Raw genomic sequence first — 25908 nt, forward strand, 5'->3', positions numbered from 1 at the left:
AAACCTTTGAAGGGAAAAATGCACAAAAACATGCTATTGGGATGTATAGAGGGCCAGCATTCTTAGTAGACTGGCCACACAGACATCCCAGCAGAGCAGTGGGGCACCCTAGGAGGCACTGCAGTGGACTTCACATAAAAGGTCCAAGGTACACATCTCACTGTTACCCCCTTGTATGGAGAGCCCTCCCAAACCCACCAAAAACCTACTGTACCCAACTGTACACCACTACAATAGCCCTTAGACTGCAGATGTCACCTATATGTGAGTACAGTAGGTTTTTGGTGGGTTATAGAGGGCTCCCACTTTCCACCACAAGTGTAACAGTAGAGTGGATTATGGGCTTGGGTCCCCTACTCTACAGTCCACAGCATCTACCACTAGCATACTCCAGGGACCTGCTTGCTGCTCTAATAGGACTGGCCATAACATCTGAAACTGTCATAGAGGCTGATAATGTAGTTTCTTTCACATCTTTGAGGAGTGGGAGGGGCCAGTGACCACTGGGGGAGTGGGGAGTAAGGGGGGCTCATACTTTAGTCTCTCCAGTGGTCATTTGGTCATCTAGGGCACCTTTTTGTGACAAAGTCGTGATTGAAACAGGACTAAAGCAAACTATCAAACTTTTAGCCCCAAACATTTTTGTTGTGTTCCATTGTGGCAGAAAAATGTCAAGATTCTGGGGATACCAAATCCCGCCCCCAGCACACACCCCCTTGTGTTTTGGATGCATTGTATATGAACTGCGTAGAAAACCATCTTAAAAATTGTTTCAAAAATAATGATTTTGAAGTTCTGGCAAACAAAATGTCCATCTGTCGCTTTGTGACGCTTTTTGAAGTTTTTTCTGTTTTGAAAATGAGCTCCAATATCAGTCTTATATTATGCTACAAGCTAAACAGTTCTGCATGGACGACATCAAAAAGAAAGCTAGCCAGATTATGCAATTGAGTACAACAGAAGTAAAATAAAACACATTGTCTTACATTTTAAGAAATTTCTTAACTAAAATTGTTTTCAATTTCTTCCTAAAATGTATATAACAAGTTTCTGGTCTAACATCAAGAGGAAGAGCATTCCAGCTCTTTGCTGCTTGATAGGAAAACAGAGAAACATTCATTCTCTTAGATCTCAAGAATTTAAGAGATGGAAACTGAAATAAGAAAACGGTAGTTGAATGTTTTGATCTGATCATTATTTGAGTACGGTGTTGGAAATTTATCACCCAAATTGAGCGCTGAGGTCTGAAGGTACACTCCGTTTAATTATTCCAGCTTTAAGAGATTATGGTGCACAACAGCACCAGTCAAGAAACTGTTCTATTGAACCTCAGTATGGCTGTAACTCAGCTTATGAAACTACCCTTTGAGCCCATGGAGTCAGCAGGGCTAAAACAGCAGACTTGAAAAATTGTTTTCTTGGTGTCACAAACTTTGGCCTGAAGAGCTCCAAGTGCTCATTTTGGATTTACAATATCTACAATTCTTCTATAACAGGATAATCCTTCAAGTTCACTTTGTTTCTATAGAAGAGTTTCCCTTATCTCTTGTTTGTCCTAATTAGATTGTAAGCTCTGTTGAGCAGGGACTGTTTCTTCATGTTCAAGTGTACAGCGCTGCGTATATTTAGTAGCGCTATAGAAATGATAAGTAGTAGTAGTAGTTTCCACATCCATCAATCCATTGCGCTTCTCACATTTTGGTAAGGCCTCATGGTCAGAAATGTGAACAAGCCTTGCAAACATGATTGTGAAAGAGTGTTAGCTTACTACATGACAAGAATACTCCACATCATTAGCCCATGCAAGTTTGTATATCCTCATACTTCCTCATTACCACATACCATAAAAGCCCATTAGCGAACGGATACTTGGAACTAGAGTGAGATCATCTTTGATTTAGAGCATAGATTCAAATATATATGTAGTAGGGGGCCACAGGGACCCCACATGAGCAATTTTGGATTATTAATTGAAAGTAATTGTGCCCATGTGGAAATATTAATAGATCTGCTTTTCCCCAGGAAAACTTTTCCATGTTTTTGTCCTCTTAGGTGGTAATGTTTAACAAGGAAACCTATATGCATAGATGTAAACCTGCTGTTTTGTATGCATACTGTAGTTTTTCGCTGAAAAATTATACAGATATGCTAGAATTTTCAAAAGTATGTACTTATCTCTCCCCTCGGGAATGCCTCTACCCACTGTGGAGAAAATATACACATATTCTTTACCCACAAATTGGACAGGCAAATTTGTAAAAGCCCAGGTTCATGAATAATGTAGTGTTTTACTTATGAAAATGGCTCTGAAAATTATTCTCCCCCATTTATTTTTATTTTTTTTAACTACTATTGAATTGTGTGTGTTTTTTCTTTTCTCGACAGCCCTAGCCTGTTGGGTTTCTTTCATCTATCTGGTGAATAAACAGTTTTTAAAACTCCTTTTCCTTTCTTGCTCTCTTCAATAAGATCTCCAGTTCAAAGGAGGAGAAGGAGAAAGAAAGCTACAAACCAGAGAGATCTAAATAGTGTACAGAGGTCAACATTTAAAAATTAGATCTCTGAATATTTTTCTTGCAAGTGTTTTATTTTTTTTTTCGGTAACAAGAAGGTAGAAGCATTTATGGGATTCTTTAACCAGGAGGAAAGAACACTATAACTCAGATTTAACTACATGTCAGACAAAGCATTTCTAAAATCAGATAGATTAAAAATTCCCTGCAGATATAGAAGTAATATTAGAGCCATCCACATAAGTGGATGTGGCCAGTGTACATGTGAGATGAGGAGTTTTGAAAGGGAAAGAACACATACTTTCCCTTCTAAAATTGCTGCTTAACCCTGGGATTCTATATATCATGCCTTAATTTCCGTGCAGAAATCGAAGCGTATTCTATAACAATGCAATAAATGAATTGGTTAGCTAATCAGCACTGTCAATTGGATGTTAAGCAATTATCTGCACTAATTGGCATTAATCAAGATTTACACTCACAACTCAATAAGCGTATTCTGTATCATGGTATGCTTAAATTCTAAGTCACATTGTTGAAAATGGGGCATGGGCATTTGTAAAATCTATGTACGTTGTTACAGTATACACCCATTCTGCGCCCAATTTAAGCATCGGGATTTATGCCAAGTATAACATGGCATAAATGGTCATGACTAAAGGGTCCTTTTACTAAAGTATGCTGAAAAATGGCCTGCTAGTGTAGGCATGTGTTTTGGGTGCACGCAGATCCATTTTTCAGTGCACCTGTAAAAAATGCTTTTTTAAAATTTTTGCCGCAAATTGATTTGCGGCAAAATACAAATTGGTGCGCGCCCATTTTGGCTCTGAGATGTTACTTCCAGCCATTGACTTAGCGGTAAGGTATGTTTCCTTAACTGTGCAGTAATCACCTACATGCGTCAGGTCAGAGTTACTGGCCGATTTTCGCCATGCGCCAGAAAATAAAATATATTTTTCTGGTGCGCGTAGTGGGTGCGCGTCAAAAATGGAAATTACTGCACGGGCCACGCAGTAGCCAAGTGGTAACTCTGAATTGATGTCCATTGGGTGCGCGTAGGGTCACGTGGAGAGGCGCTCGACGTATTCTATATACTTTGTGGAAATTTAAGCCTATTTTATAAAATATAGGCATGCTTTAGAGAATATGCCTAGGCGTATTTGTTTTCCACATGGAATTTTCAGGGACCATATATAGAATCTAGCCCTATATGTGTAACCTGCTATAGCAGGCACATATGCATATTTAGGTCGGGTATACATATAAAGTATCACATACCATGTAAAATGAGTTTATCTTGTTGGGCAGACTGGATGGACCGTACAGGTCTTTATCTGCCATCATTTACTATGTTACTATGTGTATACCTGTCAAGTTATGCATGTGTAGCAGGCTGCCAAAATGCTGTGTCACTGCAGTTGCAGACAAAATATTATGGACTGTCCTCCAGAAATCAGATGCCAATATTCGTGTAGTACTAGGTGGTACACTCAGAGACTCTGGTCCAAAAGGATTCAAATAGGAGTTTTGGGAGGGATGTATAACATCTACTTACAGGAGAGGAACCCTGTTCTTCCTCCCCAAGAGGGGATCCAGAGAAAATTCCAGCTAAAAAAAATATAGAGAAGGACAACAAATAGGGAACCCTACTCAGGGGCCCACCAGAGTCTTACCTCTCAAAGGATTAAGAGGGGAAGTTATCAAGCTGTGTTAGGGCCACATCATTTGCCTTTTAACACAACTTGAAGGGCACTAATGTAGCTTGTGTTGCACTAAAGCAGCGATAGTTAAGACACCGTGGATTTCATAGTAATTTTATTTTTTTATTTTTGTTACATTTGTACCCCACGCTTTCCCACTCATGGCAGGCTCAATGCGGCTTACATATTGTATACAGGTACTTATTTGTACCTGGGGCAATGGAGGGTTAAGTGACTTGCCCAGAGTCACAAGGAGCTGCCTGTGCCTGAAGTGGGAATCGAACTCAGTTCCTCAGTAATGATACAAAACATGAAAATGCATGTAAAGCAGCTTATCACTATATAAATTCTATAACATGACTTTTGAACATCGGGTGCATACCGTAAGTCTCGTTATGACCCTAAAATTACGGTAAAATAGCTAGCATTATTCGTTTACCTCAGTTGTCAGCAACCTGTGGGACTGCTGTACTGCAGGTCGGTGACTCCCGTGGAAAATCAAGGTGCTCTAAAAGCTTGCCTTATACCTCAGCTTGATTACCTCTCTCATAAGGGAGGAGTTAGAATCATTAATTATACAGGGTTTGCCAGTCTGTTAATCAGCTGGAGCTTGAAGAAAGTATGATGTGTTCTGATTTGGCAATAACCTGAGGAACAAAGTGCCCTAAGACACAAGATCTGCTCATAGGATGACTGGATCCTAAACCTTAGTCAGATCTTGACATCTGTAGAGCCCAATCAGAGAAGGGGCAGAAGGCTGCAAACAGTGACATTGAGGAGTGCCAACTTCCTATCTGTGTCAGGGGATATTTCACACACCAAGGGGTTTATCCTTCACTTGCTGACAAAGGCAAGCATTGAGCACTACAGGAGCCCATAATATCTGAAAGAGAATTAACTGTCACCACCACTGGAATAAGAGCACAGTAACCCACTAAGAAAAATAACGGAGGTTCAATAGGTCACCTAATATTATAAAGGAGAAGGATGCAAAATAGTTGGGAGTAACTTGGAACTTAATCCTAAAGAGAGAGCGTAATCCTATCTACCACCTACTAAATATATGAGAGATTCTGGAGTTGGAAGAGAGTGAAATTCCACCAAGGAAACCCTCTGTTTCTTTTTGAAGTGTGACTTTTTTTTTTTTTACCATAAAGCCACTCCGGTCTCCAGTACTCTTTTTGTTTTTGATCGTTTTCTATGCTTTTCTCTTTTCTGTTACCATAGTGATCTCACTAACTAGCATGGAAATCCTTTACAGTCTTGTGTGCCCAGGTTTAAAGGGAAGGAGTTTTTAGGCCATAGATACTACATCTTGATTATGTACCTGCATCCGGGATTATCCTCAGCCTTAGCTACTGAGGGGGCCACCACACACACATGCTTTTTTGGCAATGTATAGATCCAACCGCCAGCTCCACCCATGGGAACACCTACTTTACAGATGAATAAAACTACAGTACGATTGCTCTCTGTGCATACTTTGATATGTGTATATAGCAGCAAATTTTAAATATAAACAAAGCTCCAGACCATCTGGTCTAGGGAGCTACAAGCGATCAATGCGATCTGTTCCACATACTCCACTCAAAACAATCCCTCGGAGTGGAGTATGTGACTGCAGGACAGACGACTGAATTGAAGCTAAGTACTCTATCCTAACGTTTTGAATGGAGTATGCTCTTGTAAACATTTCAGCACCTGTCACTCGAAGTCAGTGGGGTGTGGTTTTGCATGTTTTTGTATATTTTTGGGAGTTGAATATTAAATATATAGAGGAAGGTTTTTTCAGCCATTGATGAGGAACGGATCGCATTGATCGCTTGTAGCTCCTTAGACCGGATGGTCTAGAGCTCCTTGAAGCTTTTTCCTTCCTTCAAACACAATGTGATTTATTTTCATATATATTTGTTTGCCTCATCAGTGGGTCAGCTTTGTTGTTTATATTTAAGGTTTTTGAATTTACTGAATCCACAACCACCTTGCTTGTTTTATACCAGCAAATTTTGCATATCCTGCTTTCTATATGTAAGACTGGGTGGTAAATATAGAAAGCCTATCTAAAATTCCTTTCACATTGTGATAAAATATAACTCTCTCTATGCCATCTCAAGGGGGAAAAATGACCAAAACTTGATTTCCTCCAAGTCTATAATCCCCCAACCCCCAAGATACCTGTCATGGCCCGCACTGCTTTTGAATTGCAGAGTAACTGATTTTTCCTGGCAGTGCGCGACTCTCTGTATATCACTAGGGAAACTTGTTATATTCCCATCAATCTCATTTTCTGCACACTGATGGATGGTTCAGAAACATGTCCATTAAACAATGGCAGAGGAATAGACAGGAAATGCAATATTGCAAGCAGAAAAATAACATGGTTGGGAACACAAATTATTGCACAATGCCTTAGGTTTCTTCCTTTTGTTTGACAGTGTCCAGGTTGGAGCAAAGCAGAGTTGTCAAGATTGAATCAGATGCTGTGTTGACATACTGCTTCAGATGCAGTATACTACTTTGGAATTAAAGAAATGTAATACTCATAAACTCTTTAATTTGATCTATAAATGGCACCATTGTTTTAGTATTTAATTGCAAAGCATAAAATGTGATCAAGTTTTCATATTAATACCTGCACTTTTAGCCCTTATCCTGTGAACAGAATCCAATTGTTCTCTGTGGTTTATGGCTAACCAAAAGAAGACTAGCATAAGCATTTTTAAAATTGCTTACTCCAAAGCCTTTCTTCCCGAGATGGACTTTTCTTTGCAAGATCTAAAGAATGAGTGAACAAGTTTAAACATCAGATAACTTTAGCAATTAATGATGTAATCCTTGCAACATGACTCCTATGCCATTCTGCTGTTATTGAATTTCCATAAAATAATACACAAGTTTACAGAAGCATTGGAAACGATCTTTCCAGCTGCATCTTGTACCATCCGTGCAAAATCTTCATTTAAAGCAGCAGCATTAGCAAAATAACTAAACAATCATCGTAGCTTGCAGTTAACCAAAATCAGTAAGATCCCTTTATCACTCTGATTTGCAGTACATTTGGGGTAATGTCTCCAAATGAGTTAATTTTGTGCGTACAAAGATAAGAATGAACCTCATTCTCATGCAGTAATGCCTTCAAGATGATCGAAAGCTCTTCGATCATCTGCTAATATTCAACACTTGCATTGTCCAAAAACAGCTTCCTTGTGGAGCTCATATGGGAGCAGTGTACACAGCCAACATATCAAAATGCTCTTGGAGATTCTTTTTTCATCCAGGGAGCAGGTGCTATCAGGGTAGTGTGGTTAGCTAGTGGACAGATGCTCAGAATTCCCGAGGTAAGCCTACAGCACAGAAACCATGCCGCTGGAACAGAAACCTAGCTCGCCAATGCTTATAGGAAATGCTATTCAAACTATATATGCGCTGTAAGAGCAAAAGCAAGGGGGAGCGTGTTTGACGCGTGCGCGGAAGAGTTTTGCAGTAAGGTTAGCTCCTGTGTGCATGCGCCTGGCAAACCCAAAGGTGTTTTCTGTGCCTTTAAATATAAGCATTTCAATTTTTAATTTTTTAACTTGGAAGGCTTATATTTAAATGCAGGAAACAGGTGCTAATGTGTGCTTTCACTTTGGGGTTTCCTGTGACTCGCACACATTCGTCTCTCACTACCAGTGCTTATGGGTTTGAATGGACTTTCTTCTGCTTCCAAATTATATAAAAATCAGCAAATTTTAAAGAAAGAATCATGAGAAATCCTCTCTTCAAACACCCTACTCCGAGCTGGCATTATTTTGTTTTCAGCAATAAAGCGGCTTTGTTTTGTGCGCTGTTCTCTGAGCATTGGGAGGGAATAGGAAATGACCTCATTAACATTTATTTGACTACATTAGCATGCTAGTTTTGCTACTCTTTGGTGCGCAAGTTGTCTCCCACGCTAGAGCCTATGAGCATTCTGCACTCACTAATGTGGGCGCTAGTCTGGCGCTAATCACTTCTAGCGCTCGTGTTTAGTTCTGAGCATCAGCCCTTAGGAAACTCTATCATAAAAGGGTGATAGTGCCAAGCAAAATCAGGGCAATTTCTGTATCATTTCACCACATTTTCTTGGTCTCTGATTTCATTTCTTGGTACTTAAGAATCTTCTGTCTTCATGCACAGTACAGAGTAGTCACTTGGCATGGACATATGATTCATCATACTCGGCCTGATATTCAAAAGCACTTATCCGGATAGTAGCACCTCTTATATTAAGTGCTGCAGACCGTGGCCATCCATCAGTTTTCAAAACCTGCTGAAAATCATTGCAGATCACTCTGATGCTATCTGAATAGAATTGGGGCATTATGAGAGCAGAGGGGGAAGTTATCTGTATAGCAGCAATAATCAGCACTGCTCTCCAGGTAAAATTAAGGAAGGAAAAACTGTTGTCCTGAATTAGGGCTGCATGTTAATCGTGGTTAACACCGCAATTAAAGCATTATTTATTAATCGTGTTAAAAGTAATCATGGTTAATAAAATTAATTGCCCCCACCCCTGTCAATAGTGCAATCAGTTCCCTCCCTTGTCCGCTCCCCTATACCTTCAAAGTTATTTAGACAAGAGCAGCAGTGCAGCAATGTTTGCACATTGGGTTACACTAACATGGCTTCAGAGTGGTTTACAATAAAACAATGGTAAGTTTCTAGAGAAAATGAAGTGACACTAATAATAAATAGGGTATGCTAGAGAGAAGACTAGTCTTGACCTTCCAAATGCACCTATAGATTCCTTTGTTTGTCCCCTTATTCTCTGTCGAACTCGTGCTATGCTATCTTATCTGGCTATATGTTCCATGTTCTGGCACATTGTGCTCCATTCCGATGTCAAAAAGTATTATGCTGCAGTTGTCTGTGCTATTGCCTAGGTCCAGTTTACTCTTGGTAGGGGACTAGGGTTAGGCAAGAAATGAATGAATACAAATATATGTTCCTCCTATTAATAGGCCAAACTTTCTGAAGGTTCACCCCTTATATGGCTTACTGTGCCCTTTCACTCCTGCAATGAGAGTAATTCACACTACTGGAGCTGGTCACTAATGGCACACTTAAGGCTTTCTTGCAGTTAGCCAAAGACCTTGATGCATTTATATAACAAGATGGCATTCCTCTGCCGGTTGTGGCATAACCTGTCTATTGCTGTCAGGTAGTCATTTCAAGAGTTACATATAGCGTTGGGGTAGTATGGCATGAAATGAGGAGGAGGGGTTTGAGTTTTGTGGTGCTCCTGCACAAATTTGCATAGATGACACAGATTGTGCAAGTTCTCATAGGCAGATGGATTCATTCAGGATCTAGGAATTCTCCGCCAGCTGTTTTGCAGCTTGAGCAGGAATGGGAAGATAGGAAATGACAACTTGGGGGCTAGTCCACAGAAAGGCGGTGCACAAATGCAAGGGCAGAGGGTAGTCGCACACGCTTCCTCAACTTATTATGGGCAGAGGCGTGTTATTCAGATAGATATATGGATGAAAGCTACATATAGCTATGACTACCTGGGTTTTCTAGACTGCACACTTGAGTTGCAGAAATGGCCGCAGCTAAGAGTAAGGTTGGTGGGGAGACCGCAACAAGCGAGGTGTTCCTATCTCAGTCTATGGTGTTGGGTTCTAGCCTGATAGAGTACACAGCAGTGTGTCTCAGACCACATTAAGGTCAAATGTGAAGTGGTTTTGTCCTATGCTAGCAGGCATGGACGATGTCTAAGGCCAGAGGTAGTTCCCCTCTTGTATGGAGGGGGGTCAGTGCCAGATGATCAGCGGTGTCTACCTCAGACTTGGATGGAATGGGGAGGTTGAAGGCTTCAAGAAAGAGAGTCAACAGTTGAGAAGGGGAAGACGCTTTTACAGCAATCCCCTGATCAAAGCTATGATGGTAGCGCCTAGGAATGTCTGCGATATATGCCCCAGGCGGAGCAGATAAATCTACATCATGAGTAAGACAGAAGTAGAGGGAGCTGTGTGACTCAAAAGCCTAGACCCCTTGCTCTGAAATGCTCTTGAAAGAAGATAGTCATATATTAATTGCTTATTGCTGTAATTGCTCATTATTTTGAATAGATTTGCTCATTATTGTGAATGTATTTGCATATGTAAGTTGTAGAATGCTGCGGCCATAATAAATTCCACTCTTCTCGGATAACTTGTCAAGTGTTGATATATGTATTGTATGGTTGGGATGAAAGGAGGGTGCCAAGATGCCGCCTGCCCAGTTTGAGAAAGAGAAAACAGCAAAACATCGCCTCAGTGTACCTACTTATAGAGAAATACACCATGAACATACTAGACACAGCATTTTTTTGGTTCAAGCTCCAGAACTCTGGAATTTACCAGTCTGCATAAGGCACTGTCACTCGTTAGATATTTTCAAAACAGATTTTAAAACTTTCCTTTTCAAGGATGCTTTTTCTTTATTTTAATGGTTTTATTTTTAGTAAAGTTGTTCTACTGTGACTCTAAGTACAAGTACAATATTTGTTTGAGCCCTCCCCACTTTCCTATCTATATTGTAGTTCTGTCCCTCTTCCTTTTGTATTTTGTCATGTCCTTAGTATAATTTCCCTTTTTAAATTAGATTGTAAGCCGCCTTGATGTTTTTTCCTGTAGGCAGGTTAGAAAGTTTTAAATAAACATGAAATAAACTTGAACATAGCCCACATCAAGGAAAAAAAGGATCAAATTCATGGAATACAACCATTAGGAAATCCTAAGAATCAATCTTAACAATTCAATAAGACCGGACTTGCCTATAGAACCATACAATCTGACACAACTAATCATTTACTGTGATCCTGTAAACATTTCTCCAGATGTGAAGAGTCGTGGAAAATATATTGAGTTTCTTGAAATGTAACCTGACATTTAAAGGGGAATCGCAAGAAAAAAGATGTTCCCAAAGCTAATACACGACACTTCAAGGCCAGGAAAGCCTTGCTTGCCAACTGAGTGTTTCAAGATACATCAGGACTTGAAATAGTTGTGCGCTATAAGAGGTCCAATAGCTTGTCTTGTTGGCCATCTGATGCCTCTTTTTCCTTTTAAAAGAAATACTAAAATTTTGAAAAAGTTTTTATTAGATTTGTATTGATTGAGAACATACATTCAGTATTTGTTAGTTTAAAGTGAGATATTTTTGTTGCCATAGGGCATTACTCCTATTTTGTTTGTGGTCTTTTTGGGACTCTGCCAGGTACTTGTGACCTGGTCTGGCTACTGTTGGAAACAGAATACTGGGCTAGATGCACTCTTGGTCTAACCCAGTTCATATGTTGATTACCAGGACAAGATTCTAGGTTTCTGTAGAGCCAGAGTTCACTGTTCCAAGGAGAAACCAAGTCTTAATCCAATGCAAAGGCCAATTACAACCGAGCTTGGTTTCCAGTGGAGCAAGAAGAAACTACTGAGTTAAAAGGGATATCTATACTGGTACTAAGAAAACGTGTTAAGTAAAATTTCTGTATCAACCAGTGGCAGTAGGCAAAAATGCCTTTATTCAGAAAACAACCTCCATCAGCTTTGTGAATCTAGATGTCACAATAAATGCACAACATATTTTGGAATGTACAGTGCCGGCATCAGGGGCAAAGACAATACCAAAAACAAAATCATATGAAAACTTCCATGAGAAGGGGCAAAAAAATGTGAGCTTTTATATGATTTTCTGTTATATGATTCACTCTTTTTTTTGTGTGTAATGGTCCATATGTGTTTTTCATTAAATGAAGGATGTTTCTATTATTGAAGGATGCAAAATTGTATTTTGTAAACTATTGGATGAGAGAGATCCCAATATCCTGCCTTATCTAGTGGCTTCATTGAGCACTTCCAAGAGAAATCATGCGTCAGGTCACCTCTCACTCTGTTTCTTCCCATATGTAACATGGTAATTGCTTGTTTCCTGGTTCTTCAACTAGTCATCTGGAACTCCTTGTATCATATTTTCAGCTTCGTTCTTCTGCATCTCATTATTCCTTTCATGAATTGCGCATCATTGATTCATTGGGAAGTCTAGCACGCTGCAAAGTGGATATAGTGAAAATATTGACATATTTCAAACACATGGGACTGGAAGTCAGGAAGTACTGGAAAGCAGATTGCTTTTTCAACTAAACTTTCCTTTTAATTAAAAACATATGAAATTCAAGTGAAAGGTCATCTACATCAAAAGTCTTTGGCATAAGTGGCCACATCTGTTCATGTATTCCAGATGCAAATCCAAACAATATGAGTACTTTTGATCTCTAGACCCAATTGAGAAAGCACTCATTTAATTATAGGAAACACCAGCCTAACGTAGTGGTTCCTGGAGTGCCATGAGAAAAGTGGTCTCCTCATGTAACTTAGCAGACTGAGTGAACTTGGCAGGTTTTTCACCAGTTCTTAAGGCACTGGGAATTCCATAGACTGGAATTTGCAGGTTCATGATTGTTTTGCAAGTGATATCAGATCTTTGTTTGATGTTGGGTGCATGGGACAGTTTAGAAGTTCAGTAAAAGGCTAATGGAAAACCCAATGGTCTTCACTTTATGCTGTTAATTTAGCAGGGGTAATCATGTTTAAGTTCTGCATACCCAATCATTCATCTTAACTTACTGGTATGAGAGAGATTTACATGCACTTCCTTCTTGGTATACAAATCTCTCTCATGAATATTCATTGTGGATATCTTGAAAACCTGACTGGCTGGGGTGCCTCCAGGACCAGGTTTTGGAATTATTGGCCTAGCTTTTGGAAGTTAAACCCCCATTTCTCAGGTCACGGCACTGTCAAAGGGAAAGCATGATTTCTGTTTTGAATATTGCCTCTACATAATCAAAATAAAACAGGCAGATACTGTTGGTGTTTCTGTGCATGTATTTAGTAATCCTTCTTAAAATTAATTCTTCTGCTTCTTCCTCCTTGTCTTTAACTGTTTTAATTGTCTATGCAGGATGCTGACATGCTTGCTGGTGACGAGATCACTACTAAAGAAGTTAAAGATTCCATTCCAAAGATGGAGGAGCTACAAGCCCAGCAAAGTATCCTTCATAGCCAAGATTTGATGATTCAGTGAATTAACATTTGTTTTTGTTATCTATGGCGTGACACTTAGAGTCCCTTTATGCATAGGATGTTTTGGGGGAATTGAGATGGTCCAGGTCAAGATGCGCACAATTCCCCTGTACTTTACAAAAGGCTTTGCTGAACACAAAGTTTTTGTAAAATATCCAGAAGTACCTTCAGGAGTGCACATTCATTTCTCATCATGACCAGTGGGAGTAGTGATTTTACAAAAAGATAAACATAAAGAACACTGGGTCCTGATACCAGAAAGTATGTGTTGCTGTAGCCAGAAACATTATGGGTTCTTGGCTGTAGCAGTGATATAGCGAGTCCCAAGTTGAGTCCACTTCTTTTCAGGAGCAGATGATGACGATCATGTTCCACTCTCACCTGTCACACAAATAAAGCCCCCCCCCCCCCCGGATCCTTGGATACTTCCCCTGCAAAACTAAAGGACCCCTGGATTCCCTTTCTAACTCTAATCCCCTTCCCTGCTCTCTTCTACACAAATGAAGGGCTCTTGGACCATTCTAACCCCCCTGAGGCTTCTGGACCTTGCTGGGAGGTTTCCTGGTGATCTAGTGGTGAGCAGGAGTGATCCCCAGTTACTCCTGTTCTTTCCAGGGCCTGGCTTCAAAATGGTACCCCTAGGGGGTCAAATTGCCAAATAAAGGAGAGAGGTCTGGGGGTACAGGGAGATGGTCCTTTGAGCTGGGGAGGTCCAAAAATCAACTGCATAGTGAATGAACATCATTGCTGTCTCCATATAGTTAGGTACTTCACCTATGTTTGTTTATATTTATACAAGATTTTATACTACTCTTAAATGAGAAACATCAGAGCAGTGTACAATCATATAGTAAAATAATAACAAATGTGAAAAAATAATAGTAAAGTAAAGGAGTCAGGTGCAGTCTGCTGAATTCAGCCTAAGAAGTCATTTATGCCCAAAGAGGGGGATAAAATAATAGGCCTTTAGACATAACTTGAACTGAGGAATAGAGTCTTTAGTATGAAGGTATGTTGGAAGGGAGTTCCAAAGTAATGGGGCCAAGATGTAAAAAACTGAACGAGTTATTTTATGAAACAGAACAACCTTCTCAAGAACACTGGAGATAAAGGACATGTTAGAGATTGGATGGTAGTGCACAGGAATCTGAGAATCAAGACTTAGGTGGGGGTTAACAGCAAACAAAACAAAGCATTTCTTTTAACAATTTGGAAAATTGCCCTCCGAAAGTTTGCGTTTGGTAAATTCAAGAATAGTTTGAAAGACCCATTTCAGGATTTTAATAAAGCAAAATGGAATAGGATTGAATAAAGGTGTCCCTTTAATCATATGTTCTAAGACCTTAGAAAGATATGAGAGGAAAAGTATACTAAAGGCACTCCACAATGTTGGGGAAGAAAAATAATCCAACATCTTAAGACCTATTTGTTTCAGAAAATATAGTCATGACATTTGGGAGGAAAATGGGGGGTGCGTCTTATAGTCCAAATGTAGCCTCCCTCCCTGTTACAGGCATCTCCCTCCGTTACAGGCACCCCTCTCTCCCTCCGTTGGAATTTTAAAACTCCTCACCTCGTCGGTGTGACTCGCGGTAGCAGCAACACTTCAGCGTGCATGTCGCTCTTCACTCAGCCTTCTCTTTCTCAGCTCTCTGGTCCCACCCTTGTGGGCGGGACCAGAGAGCTGAGAGAGAGAAGGCTGGCTGAGTGAAGAGCGACGTGCACGCTGAAGATGCCTGTAACGGAGGGAGGGTGCCTGGAACAGGGAGGGGGGCCTGTAACTATTTTTCGGACTATAAGATGCACTTTATTTCCTCCAAATTTGGGAGGGAAACCTAGGTGCGTCTTATGGTCCGGTGCGTCTTATAGTCCGAAAAATACGGTAAGTATATTAAATTTTAACTGCCAGACCCTCGACCATTCTTCTAAGGTTTGGAGATCCCTTCTCATCGTTTCTACTCCCTTTCCTTCCAACCCTTCAGCAATATCTCCCACAAATATATTTAACAGAATAGGCCCCATCACCGACCCCTGAGGGACTCCACTGCTCGCCTTTCTTTCCTCCGCGCGGATTCCATTTACCACCACCCTCTGCCACCTGTCGGTCAACCAGTTTCTTATCCAGTTCACCACTTTCAGTCCTAAGTTCACCCCTTTCAGCTTATTCACGAGTCTTCTGTGGGGGACCGTATCAAAGGCTTTGCTGAAGTCCAAGTAGGGCACCTAAAATCTATTCTGTAATGGTGCACCTAATGCATTTACGCATAGTACGTAAAGTCAAGGGGGACATATACATGGATGGAGTATGGACGGGGCTAAAGACTATTGTAAGTTACCTGTGTCCCTGCTGCATTTACATGACTGCAGTTATACTAGGTCTATGGCTGGTGTAATTTTAGGTGTGTAAATGTTAGGCACACTGGTGCCAGGTTACACTAGTATTCTATAGTGGAATCTGGGTGCTGAGTTTCCATTATTGAATAGGCTGCCCACTATATCCGTGGGATGCCTAAACGAAGGCACCCAGTTGTAGAATTGCCCCCGTAGAGAATAATTTTATACATTTTTTCCTAGTTGTTTTTTTTTTGTATGAGGCCATTTACACATGAAAATGATTAATATACTGGACTTTATATACATTCTTAGCACCTAAAACTAGACGGCTCCTTAAAAAATTACCCCATAGTACTGAAGTGATTGGAGCAATTTTCACCAGCATTGTCTGAAGAGTGCCTTTGAAAATTGACTGCTGGTAAATGTATAAGTCCTTTCAAATATTGGCCTAATTGTAAGTTATCGTAATTACATGTAGTTGTTCTGCTAGCAGAATTTGTGGCATACTCACCAACCATTTCTAGATATCAAGTACCAGCCTCTTGCTGGCAAATGTATAGCTCACTTTCAATATCAGGTCCGTTGTTGCACTGAGGGTGGACAGTTGTCAGACAACTGATTTATTAATTTTATTTATTTACAAATACCTACACCTTCCCCCATACTGGGAGGAAAAAAACGCACATGCGTAATTACACAAGCAATATAAACATCAAACAATAACAGTCATGCAACTGTTTCAGATTGATTTACTTATAACATATCTTGATCTCTGTCAATTTCCTTTCTCACAGACTCACCTCCCTTGATCCAATAAAATGCCTATTTCACAGCTTTTAACCTCATTGCTATTCAATACACTGAGAACATCTGTTTAAACAGCCAGGTTTTCAGCTTCTGAAATCTGTGACATCCAGTTTTCCTCAGCTCCTGATGCATTCCATTCTTCTGGGCCTGCTCCTGAAAAGGTACAGGCATGTGTTTCAGCCAAGTGACACTTTCTGAGTGATGGTAATGTGCGACTGATAAAAATCTACAGATTAGTGCAAACATTAATAACACAGTTAATGTATGGGGGGGGCATAGACACTCAATGGCTGATCAATTAAGATTTAAATTTTGAATTTATCCCTTCAGGCAACCGTAAGCCAGTGTAATGCAGCCAGTTGAGGGATAATGTGTTTATAACAAGATATCACTGACAGCAACTGTGTTGCCATATTTTGAACTTTGGTAACACTTGTACAGATGTCTTGGGCAAAATGCTTGGGTAAAATGCTTTTTATATGTGCAAAGTGCTTTGAAAGCTGGCCTCATAGCAAACCTTTACCTATGGGCAAGCAGAAAGCTTCTTACAATCACTTAAAATTATCTTTAAGCCTATTGCTTTCTAAACTTGACCTTAAATGGTGTTCTCCTGAGGCTTCTTACTAGACTGTACATAAGTATTGCCATACTGGGACAGACCAAAGGTCCATCAAGCCCAGCATCCTGTTTCCAACAGTGGCCAATCCAGGTCACAAATACCTGGCAAGATCCTGAAAAAGTTCAATACATTTTATGCTGCTTATCCCAGAAATAGTGGACTTTCCCCGTCCGATTTAATAATGGTCTATGGACCTTTCCTTTAGTAAGCTGTCCAAACCTTTTTTAAACTCTGCTAAGCTAACGGCCTTTGCCACACTCTCCGGCAATGAATTCCAGAGTTTAATTACACGTTGAGTGAAGAAAAACTTTCTCTGATTCGTTTTAAATTTACTACTTTGTAGCTTCATCGCATGCCCCCTAGTCCTAGTATTTTTGGAAAGTGTAAATAGACGCTTCACGTATACCCATCCCACTCCACTCATTATTTTATAGACCTCTATCATATCTCCCCTCAGCCGCCTTTTCTCCAAGCTGAAGAGTCCTAGTCGCTTTAGTCTTTCCTCATAGGGAAGTCATCCCATCCCCTTTATCATTTTCGTTGCCCTTCTCTGCTCCTTTTCTAATTCCACTATATCTTTTTTGAGATGCGGCAACCAGAATTGAACACAATATTCGAGGTGCGGTCACATCATGGAGCAATACAAAGGCATTATAATGTCCTCATTTTTGTTTTCTATTCCTTTCCTAATAATACCTAACATTCTATTTGCTTTCTTAGCCACAGCAGCACACTGAGAAGATTTCAACGTATCATCAACAACGACACCTAGATCCCTTTCTTGGTCCGTGACTCCTAACGTGGAACCTTGCATGATGTAGATTTAATTCGGGTTCCTCTTTCCCACATGCATCACTTTGCACTTACTCACATTAAACGTCATCTGCCATTTAGATGCCCAGTCTCCCAGTCTCGTAAGGTCCTCTTGTAATTTTTCACAATCCTCCCGCAGTTTAACAAAAAATACAAATCAAATACTCAAATACAAATCAACTTATGCATCCAGCTTCTCCTACATAAGCACACAACTATGGAACGCACTACCAAATGCCGTGAAAACAACGTATGACCACCTAAACTTCTGGAAATCGCTGTAACCTGTTCAAAAAGGCATACCCTACTGATCCAACTTAAATGCCAGCACACTGCAACACAACGAAACCAAAGCTCGTACTGGACATAACTTAACCTATTCCCCCCCCCCCCCCCCCCCATATGATTCCCTAATGTGTCTGTTACAATGATCTATATTGTATCGCTAAATCACTTTGTATTTGTTCATACTAGAATTGGCGATCGCCTTTACAGTACTATGTAAGCCACATTGAGCCTGCAATTAGGTGGGAAAATGTGGGATACAAATGTAACAAATTAATAAAATTAAAAAGTATTTGAAGTGGAAAGGCAGAGTTTCAGCAGTCCAGAGTGGGGATGATTGGAAAGTAGGATTCCTGACTCATGCCCACTCCCTTTATTCCCCATGCACTTCTTTGGATCACTGCATAGATGGAGGGTGATGGCTTCCTGTGGGTCCTGGGCAATTCCTTTTCCGGTGAGTGGTCAGCAGTTATATAGCACCAGGAGGAAATGAGTGAGAGCTAGCAAAAAAAATATTCACAGCTGCAATAACTTTATTTCCCACCACTTCAGCCTTCTGTGTGTAGAACCAGTCTTGTGATACAAGTCATAAGATCTTCAGTATCTACAGAGCTCATGCTACAATGCTTCCCTTACACTCAGAAAGTTGAAGCTGTGTTAAGCACTGCTTTTCCTGGTGGGAAGGGAAGCATTAAAAGGGTCCCAGGCTGAACTAAGGAGTATGAGGCAAAAATAATCAGAGAAACTGGGAAGAACATTCTGTGGGTTGGAGAGAGTTGTAGGGAGAGCCTTCATGGGATTACAGGGAAAGGGGGAAAGGAGCCAGGAGTGCATTTTGGTGAAAGGTGTGGAGAGGAGTAGCTATAAGAAGGGGCAGAGGCAGGGGGGGTGATGCTGGAGAATAGAGGAGAAGCAGAGGCATCTGCTAAGAGTGGAAAGAGATAAGGTAGAGGGCAGATGCCAGGGAAAAGGATAGGGAAGATGGAAATGAGGGAGAGAAATGGAGGGTTAATGGAGGCATGGGGTAATAAAATATGAAGGAATGAGGAATTACAGGGAGGAGAGATGATGTGGTGATGGAGGAATAGAAAACAGAGATGAATGGGATGGGAAACAAATAAAAGAGCAGAAGTATAGGATAGATTGAGTGGAAAGGATCGGTGAGAGAGCTGAAATATTTAGGATCATATATGAAGAGAGAAGGGAAGAGACAGTGAGGAAGGGAAAAATATAAGAGCTTAGAAAGGAGATAGGGAGGACAGAAACTACTAGGGAATTGACTCAGAATGAAGGGAGAGAGAGAAAGGACCCATGAAGAAGGAAAGAAGGGGAAAGGGAGAAGGCTGGGGGGGGGGGGGGGGGAGAGGACAGGATGAGAAAGAGAGGAACCTGGATTTGCTGGGGAAATGAATCCAGGGGGAAAAATGGAACAGAAAGGGAGAACATGCAAGAAGAGACAAGAAGAGAGGCACATGAAAAACAGAAAGGAAGAGAAAGTGTTAATATCTATTCATAGAAAAAGACAATGGAACTGTTTATTGGGATATGCAATAAGATGTGTGGCATTTACCCAACGGTACACATAACTATTAATTTTCCCTGGTCCTCTCTCCACTTTCATTCAGTACCTGCACTCTCTCCTCCAGGTGGAGATCTCTGATGGGGATAAAGGATTTCTCTTCAAGGCCTCAAGGGGTGTATTTTCTTGCTTTGCCAAGGACTCACATGGAGCCTCATTTTACAAAGAGCATAGAAATTGGAACTGAGAAGTCCAGGTCTGGATGTGTTCAGTTCTGGTGATATTTAGAAAATGATCTGCTGATGTAGAGCCTTTTTTAAAATACTTGCAGGAGCGCACGTGTATTTGCCATGTAGCTAGAGCATCTATTTTACAAATATACACATGGAAAAAAATCAAACGAAAGAAACTCACAACTTACACATGTGGTATTACTGCTAATTAAATACAGGGGCCACAGCCTTTATTTTTAATTTGGAGGGCATAATATAAAATGGGTGATTAAGGAGGATATTCCCTTAATTCTTCCTATATATGGTTAGCCATAACAAATACATTTTAAAAATCATTACAGGACAGGGAGCAGAAGCAAATCTCTAGATGGAAATATTAGGTCCTACGCAGCATTCCCTTTTTGAAAACATATACTGCTTTATATGTGTTTATGATCCCTTTACACTTATTCTCATGTCTTTTGATTTGGTGATGTCCCAAGTGCCGGGTAAACCTAGTCCTTTCAGCTAAGTTTTACAAGTCATTTCCCTTCCATACTGATTCTACCCAAATGGTTAATTTCCCACATGATAGCTTTTTTCATTTAGTCAGGTTCTGATTTGGTGCTTTTTTTTCCTTCCTTTTTCACTCCTCATGTATTTGTAGTCCAAGCTCCTGTGTTCACTCCTTGTTTTGCATTCAGGCCGAGGGAAAGGCATATCTTTGTTTCCTCATATGCATTTCATGAAGGATATAAGCTTAAAACTCAATAAAGGCTTCTTCATATGATGTAAAATACATACGCCTAAGGAGCTGAGTAGAAAAGAAATGCACACTGCCTCTGGAAATCCAAATGGTCTCGGGCTTATATAGGTTAGGAAGAACCATGGCAAACATCCTAGAAGGGGATGTGGTAACAAAATAGTTTATACTTCTCACTACACTGTTGCCAGAAACATGCTGGGCTAGTGAGGGTCCAAAAGGGGTACTTAACACCAAAAAAATAAAAAGAGCTTAAATAAAATGAAAGTACGAGGAGGTAGAGATGAAACTGAGAAAAGATGGAGAAAAAGTGAGATAAGAAGACAGAAATCAAACTGCAGACACAGGTTAGGAAATTTTTTACTTTGATTTTAGCAAGGATTTCCTGCCTTTATTTTTCCTGTGCTAGATAGCTAGTCTCAAGCAATAGGGCACCAGAAGTAGAGGAAATGACTGTTGTGTCTTCATTTATCCCTGTTATCACAAGTGTAAATAAGAATTTTCTGGAAGGATATTGGAAGGTGGGAGTTCTGCACTTCGTGATGAAAATCTCTCTTTGCAGCTATGTTAGCTTTTATGACCATCTGCCTCCCTGGCAAACATCCAATGACAGCTCCTTGCCCTCTGCTTTTCTGCTGCCCTTTTCCAGCTTTTTTTCTAGCTTAAACCTTGCCCAAATTATTTACACCTGTCTCTGGCTCTTGTGCCCTTGGTTCTACATTACTTATTATCATATGTCTACGATGACATCCCTGCCTTTCCCCTTCTCCTCTGCAGTGTCCTTTGCTCCCTGGACAAGCCAAACATCTGTCTCTTTCAGATCACCAGACTGCTGGCTGGCTTCATTATAGACTACAGCTTCCTAGTGCTTCTGTCTTAAGCCACACTACCTTTACAATGTTCTTTGTGTACAGTAGCTTATAACCTGTCTATTCTATATAATTGCGAGTCTTCTTAATGAGCAAACGCTTGATTCCATTTCCGACATCTAGATTCACTGGTTTGAAAATTTCCTTGCCCAGCTAAATAAAGCTGTCTAATCTCATTTTATTTAACTGTTCAAAGAATGAGCATTTTGGGAAGTTGGCATGAGTGAGGGCTGTAAACTCTGTGGACCTGATATGGTATATATTCCATATTTGTGTATTTTCATACATAATAGGGGCAGTTCCAGAAGTGAGCACATCCTTTTAGGCACCCCAATGCCATATGGTGAGAGCCTGTTCTATAACAGCTTCCAGGCATCGAGATTCCATTATAATATACTAGCATAACCTACCATTGGTACGCCTTAAATTTACGTGCCTATAATTAAACCTACCATAGACCTGGCATAACTGCTGGTGCCTAAATGCAGTATTTTGTGATTTGCGCAGGTAAATAGCAGCGCCCCCCCCCCCCCCCCATGCAAATGCCTTCTTGCATTTGTGCTATGTCACTTAGGCACAACCTTACAGCACTGTTCTCTCTTATGCTGAGTGGGAGTCCTCCAACTTCATTGCTTCCAGTAGAGGGTGCTGCATTAATATTGTGTTTTTAATTGCTAGGCTCAGGCAGGATCCCTGGAGTCCTGCAGAGCTTGCCTGTCATTCACTATTGAAACTGTGATAATTCAACAGCACCACCTGCTGACAGGACTATAGATAGAGGACTCCACTCAGCTTAGAGTGACTTAACTGGTTATGTGTTAACTGGCTCAAAAAAACCCAAAAACTGGATATTCAGTGCCGAAGCCCAGACATGGCTCAGCATTGAATATCCAGGAATAATGCCAGCAGCAGGCAGAAAATGCTCACTGCCACCAACTGAATGTCAGGGATATATGTGTGCATGTAAGAAGTGCATAAATGCAGGTGTGAAATTATAGAACTGCCCTTTTTGGGGGATTCACTGGCACTGAATATCTGGTCATAAAGCGGTTGTTGGCACTTATCCACATACTGCTGGAACACAAGAGTGGGAATGACCACTTCAATGAGTCAGATGAGATAAAATCAGTCTTTTTTGTGTGACAAAATATTTGCTTGAAGACAACGTAACGAGCTCCACTAAAAACATGGACCCAACATGGTCTGTGTTTCGGCATTAGCCTTCTTCAGGAGTCCAATTCTGATAATGCCTCTGAAAACTCAAATATGGACAGGAACCAATCATACACTGTCCTGCTGGATATTGACCCCTATATCAATAGTATAGTGTTGAAATCCCTCTAACCAACCTGACACTATCCATACAGTTAAGGAGTGGAGAGGGGATGGGACAGGAAAATTAGCTGGATAATGGTCCACTATATGGACAAGCTACCTCTTTAAATTAGGCCTGCTAGTGCCTAAGGCCATTGCACCAGCCCTAGACTTGGAACCCATGATTGCAAGGCTTCAGAAGAAGACCTGGTGCATGACCTGTCATCATAGTGACTGGGCTAAGTGAGTGGGGAAGAGATACAGAATAGGGGGAAAATCCTGATTGCTTGCAAATGATGACCTCTGGTGCCAGATCCTATCCTTGTCTCTGATTGGAGGAGGAAGCTGTTGGGTTTAAATAAATAAATGGATGGATAGATAGATAGATAGATAGATGAAAGTATAGGTAGATGATTACCTTCCTCCTAACTGAAGAAAGTTGCTGTTGGAAGTTGCCAGGTGATCCATCTTTGACAGGAGAGATGCTGAGGTGCATATTGCCATTGTGAGAGCACCTTGTCAAGGTCCAGATGATAAGAGCAGTAGGAGGCTCATAGAGATAGAAGCTGCAGTATAATGTAGCTCTTTCATGATATGCGGGCCTTGGGGGATATGCAGGTATATTTTGAGCAGGGCATAGACAATGGACACACACATGGTGGGTGTTGGAGAGAGCCATGTTTTTGAAGTACTATAGGTACTTTGTGAACCCAGGTTTATTTGGCTTGTCCTTGGTGCTCTCTTAAATTTTCTTTTTCTGTTTGTCTTCTGAAATGGTATAATGAAGAAAAGTAATTGTAGGACAGGAGCAGATTAGTCTGACAGATTCAAGCGGAAGAAAAAGACTGACAAGGGTAGCAGTTGCATCTAGGTGGCTGCATGTTGACAAATGCTTAGAATATCTTCCAGACTTTCCTGAGTTTGGGGAGAGCAAGTCCAGATTGGCAACATCATGTGATGATTTCACCTATGTGTGGCTGCCTTAGCCTGCTTGTCCACGGAGCAAGTTGGTTACTAGACTAGCAGGTATGATTTTAATGTTGTAAAAAACAGTGACAAAATGCTTTGAGACAGGTCTAACAAAAATAATTATGCTGCCACTATCTGAAGCTTAATTATAGTAGCATTTTCCCTTCATTGTGATATAATAATCAACTTAATCGCATTCTCACCTTTTCTACATCCTTCAGCATAGCATCATTCATTGGAAAATATTCTTTTGCAGATGATGATATCTTAAACATAAACAAAACTGTTACATTAACATGCCACTTCAAATGTTCAAGATATGCTTTCTGGCAATAGTAGCAGCTATTATGGTATACAGGGGGGAAAAAAACCCTTGTATTTCTGCCTTTCTTTCTTTTATGTGAGATGATGAATCCTTAACTTAAGGATAATAACAGAATGGGATCAGATTCTGGCCCTGTGCCGGTCCTTTATAAATAACAACATAAGCCACCTTCCAGACACAAATATCTATCAGATGAAAATGCTTGATTATGCTATGGATGCATGCATTAATCTCAGTCTGTGGGACGAGGCTTTGCTTTATGCCAGCAGAAATCTGGAGCCATACAGGTAAGATCTATAGTGTCAAGCATTAATCAGTTTGTCTTGAAGGGGTGCTCTGCAGCAGGAACGGTCAAACATTTACATACTAAGAGCCAAAAACTGAGAATTCACAGTGGCAGAGAGCCTCTCCTTTGACAAGCAGATGAATGTGGTATTTCCTCTCCTCCACCCCCAAACAAAAAGGCCACTTTTATTAACCTACCCCTTGTCCCTGCCAGTATCTCTCTCTCTCTCTCTCTCTCTCTCTGCTCAAATCCTGACCATACCAGATTTTTTTCTCTATAAACTGAATTCCCTTTGCCCCACCAGTCTTAATTTCTTGCTTGCTCTTTCCCTCTTTTAGTCCCTCTACTTTGTTCCCACCACTCTCTCACAACCCTCTACCCTCATCTCCACCAGTTTTCCCCTCTCTCTCTTAAACCCCCTCCTCATCTCTACCATTCTCAATCTCATACCAGCCATCTCTTTCTCCCCTCAGTAGTCATCCCTCAGCCGACTAGTTACACTCTTCTCAGCAAACCAGCCCGGTTACCTCCAGCCAGTCACCCCTCTGACTTCCTAACATATAGTGGGTTGCTGCTTTGTGCCCATGTTCCCAGATGTTAAAAAGTAATCTTTATGTATTCATATTGGTGGCTAGGGTCTATGATAATGCTCTTTCCAGAGATTTAGAGTGAGCAGCTTCCGTGACTGCTAAGTCAGCCATCCTCCATTGTGTTCTTTCAGGTGATGGCTGTCCAGGGCCGGATTTACAGTATCTATAAGCTAGACAAACTACAGCTTAGGGCCTCACATTTCAAGGAGCCTCATTATTATTATTATATAGTAGTTTGATAATAATTAATATGAATGTATGTATATAATGTAGCATTTTATGTATACTCTTTCACAAGCAAGGAAAACTATGAAACCTAAAATATACTTTTTTCAAAGGGGGGGATTCTTAAATGTCAAAGCTTAAGGGCCACAATACACATAAATCTGGTCCTGTGGTTGTCAGGGCTCAGAGAAGCCACTGTTTATTCTTTTTGTACCACCCCTATCAGTTGTCGAGTCTGGTGGCACTGAGGACCACTTGAAGTGTTCATTGCAGTTAGTGCTGAGATCCATATGCCAGTGGGGAAGCAGAGCTCATGCTGTGCTACTGACTTGTCTTTAGCCATGTTGGCCACTGATAGCCTTCTCTTTCTGTTGGCCCATATGGTTGATGATACCACTCTTTCTGTGGCCACAGAAGCTGATGACACTACAATGTACTTGACTTCCTTTTGTATGAGCTGATGACTATTCTGTTGCTACAGTTATTGATGCTGGTAGCATTGAAAGAATTGCATTTTCTCGTTCAGTGAGCCACATGTGACTCTCAAGGTTCAATTTATTTGCTATACTACTTCATCCCTTAGGAAAAGGAAGAGTAAAGGGTTACAGAGGATGGGCAGACTGGATGGGCCATTTGGCTTTTATCTGCCATCATGTTTCTCTGTTTCGGAGTGGTTCAT

The 25908-nt window shown here is 40.7% G+C and overlaps 1 protein-coding gene across 1 annotated transcript in view; it reads left to right on the forward strand.

Moving 5' to 3' along the window:
- SMYD3 (SET and MYND domain containing 3) overlaps positions 1–25908 on the forward strand; it is an 804855-nt gene that overhangs the window by 714991 nt on the left and 63956 nt on the right. The window contains exons 10-11 of the mRNA XM_030196460.1: positions 13178–13265; positions 24241–24415. Of these exons, the coding sequence (XP_030052320.1) occupies positions 13178–13265; positions 24241–24415 (263 nt within the window). The remainder of the gene's footprint in view (positions 1–13177; positions 13266–24240; positions 24416–25908) is intronic.

Source organism: Microcaecilia unicolor, chromosome 3 (assembly GCF_901765095.1).
Source record: "Microcaecilia unicolor chromosome 3, aMicUni1.1, whole genome shotgun sequence".
NCBI classification, from domain to species: Eukaryota; Metazoa; Chordata; class Amphibia; order Gymnophiona; family Siphonopidae; genus Microcaecilia; species Microcaecilia unicolor.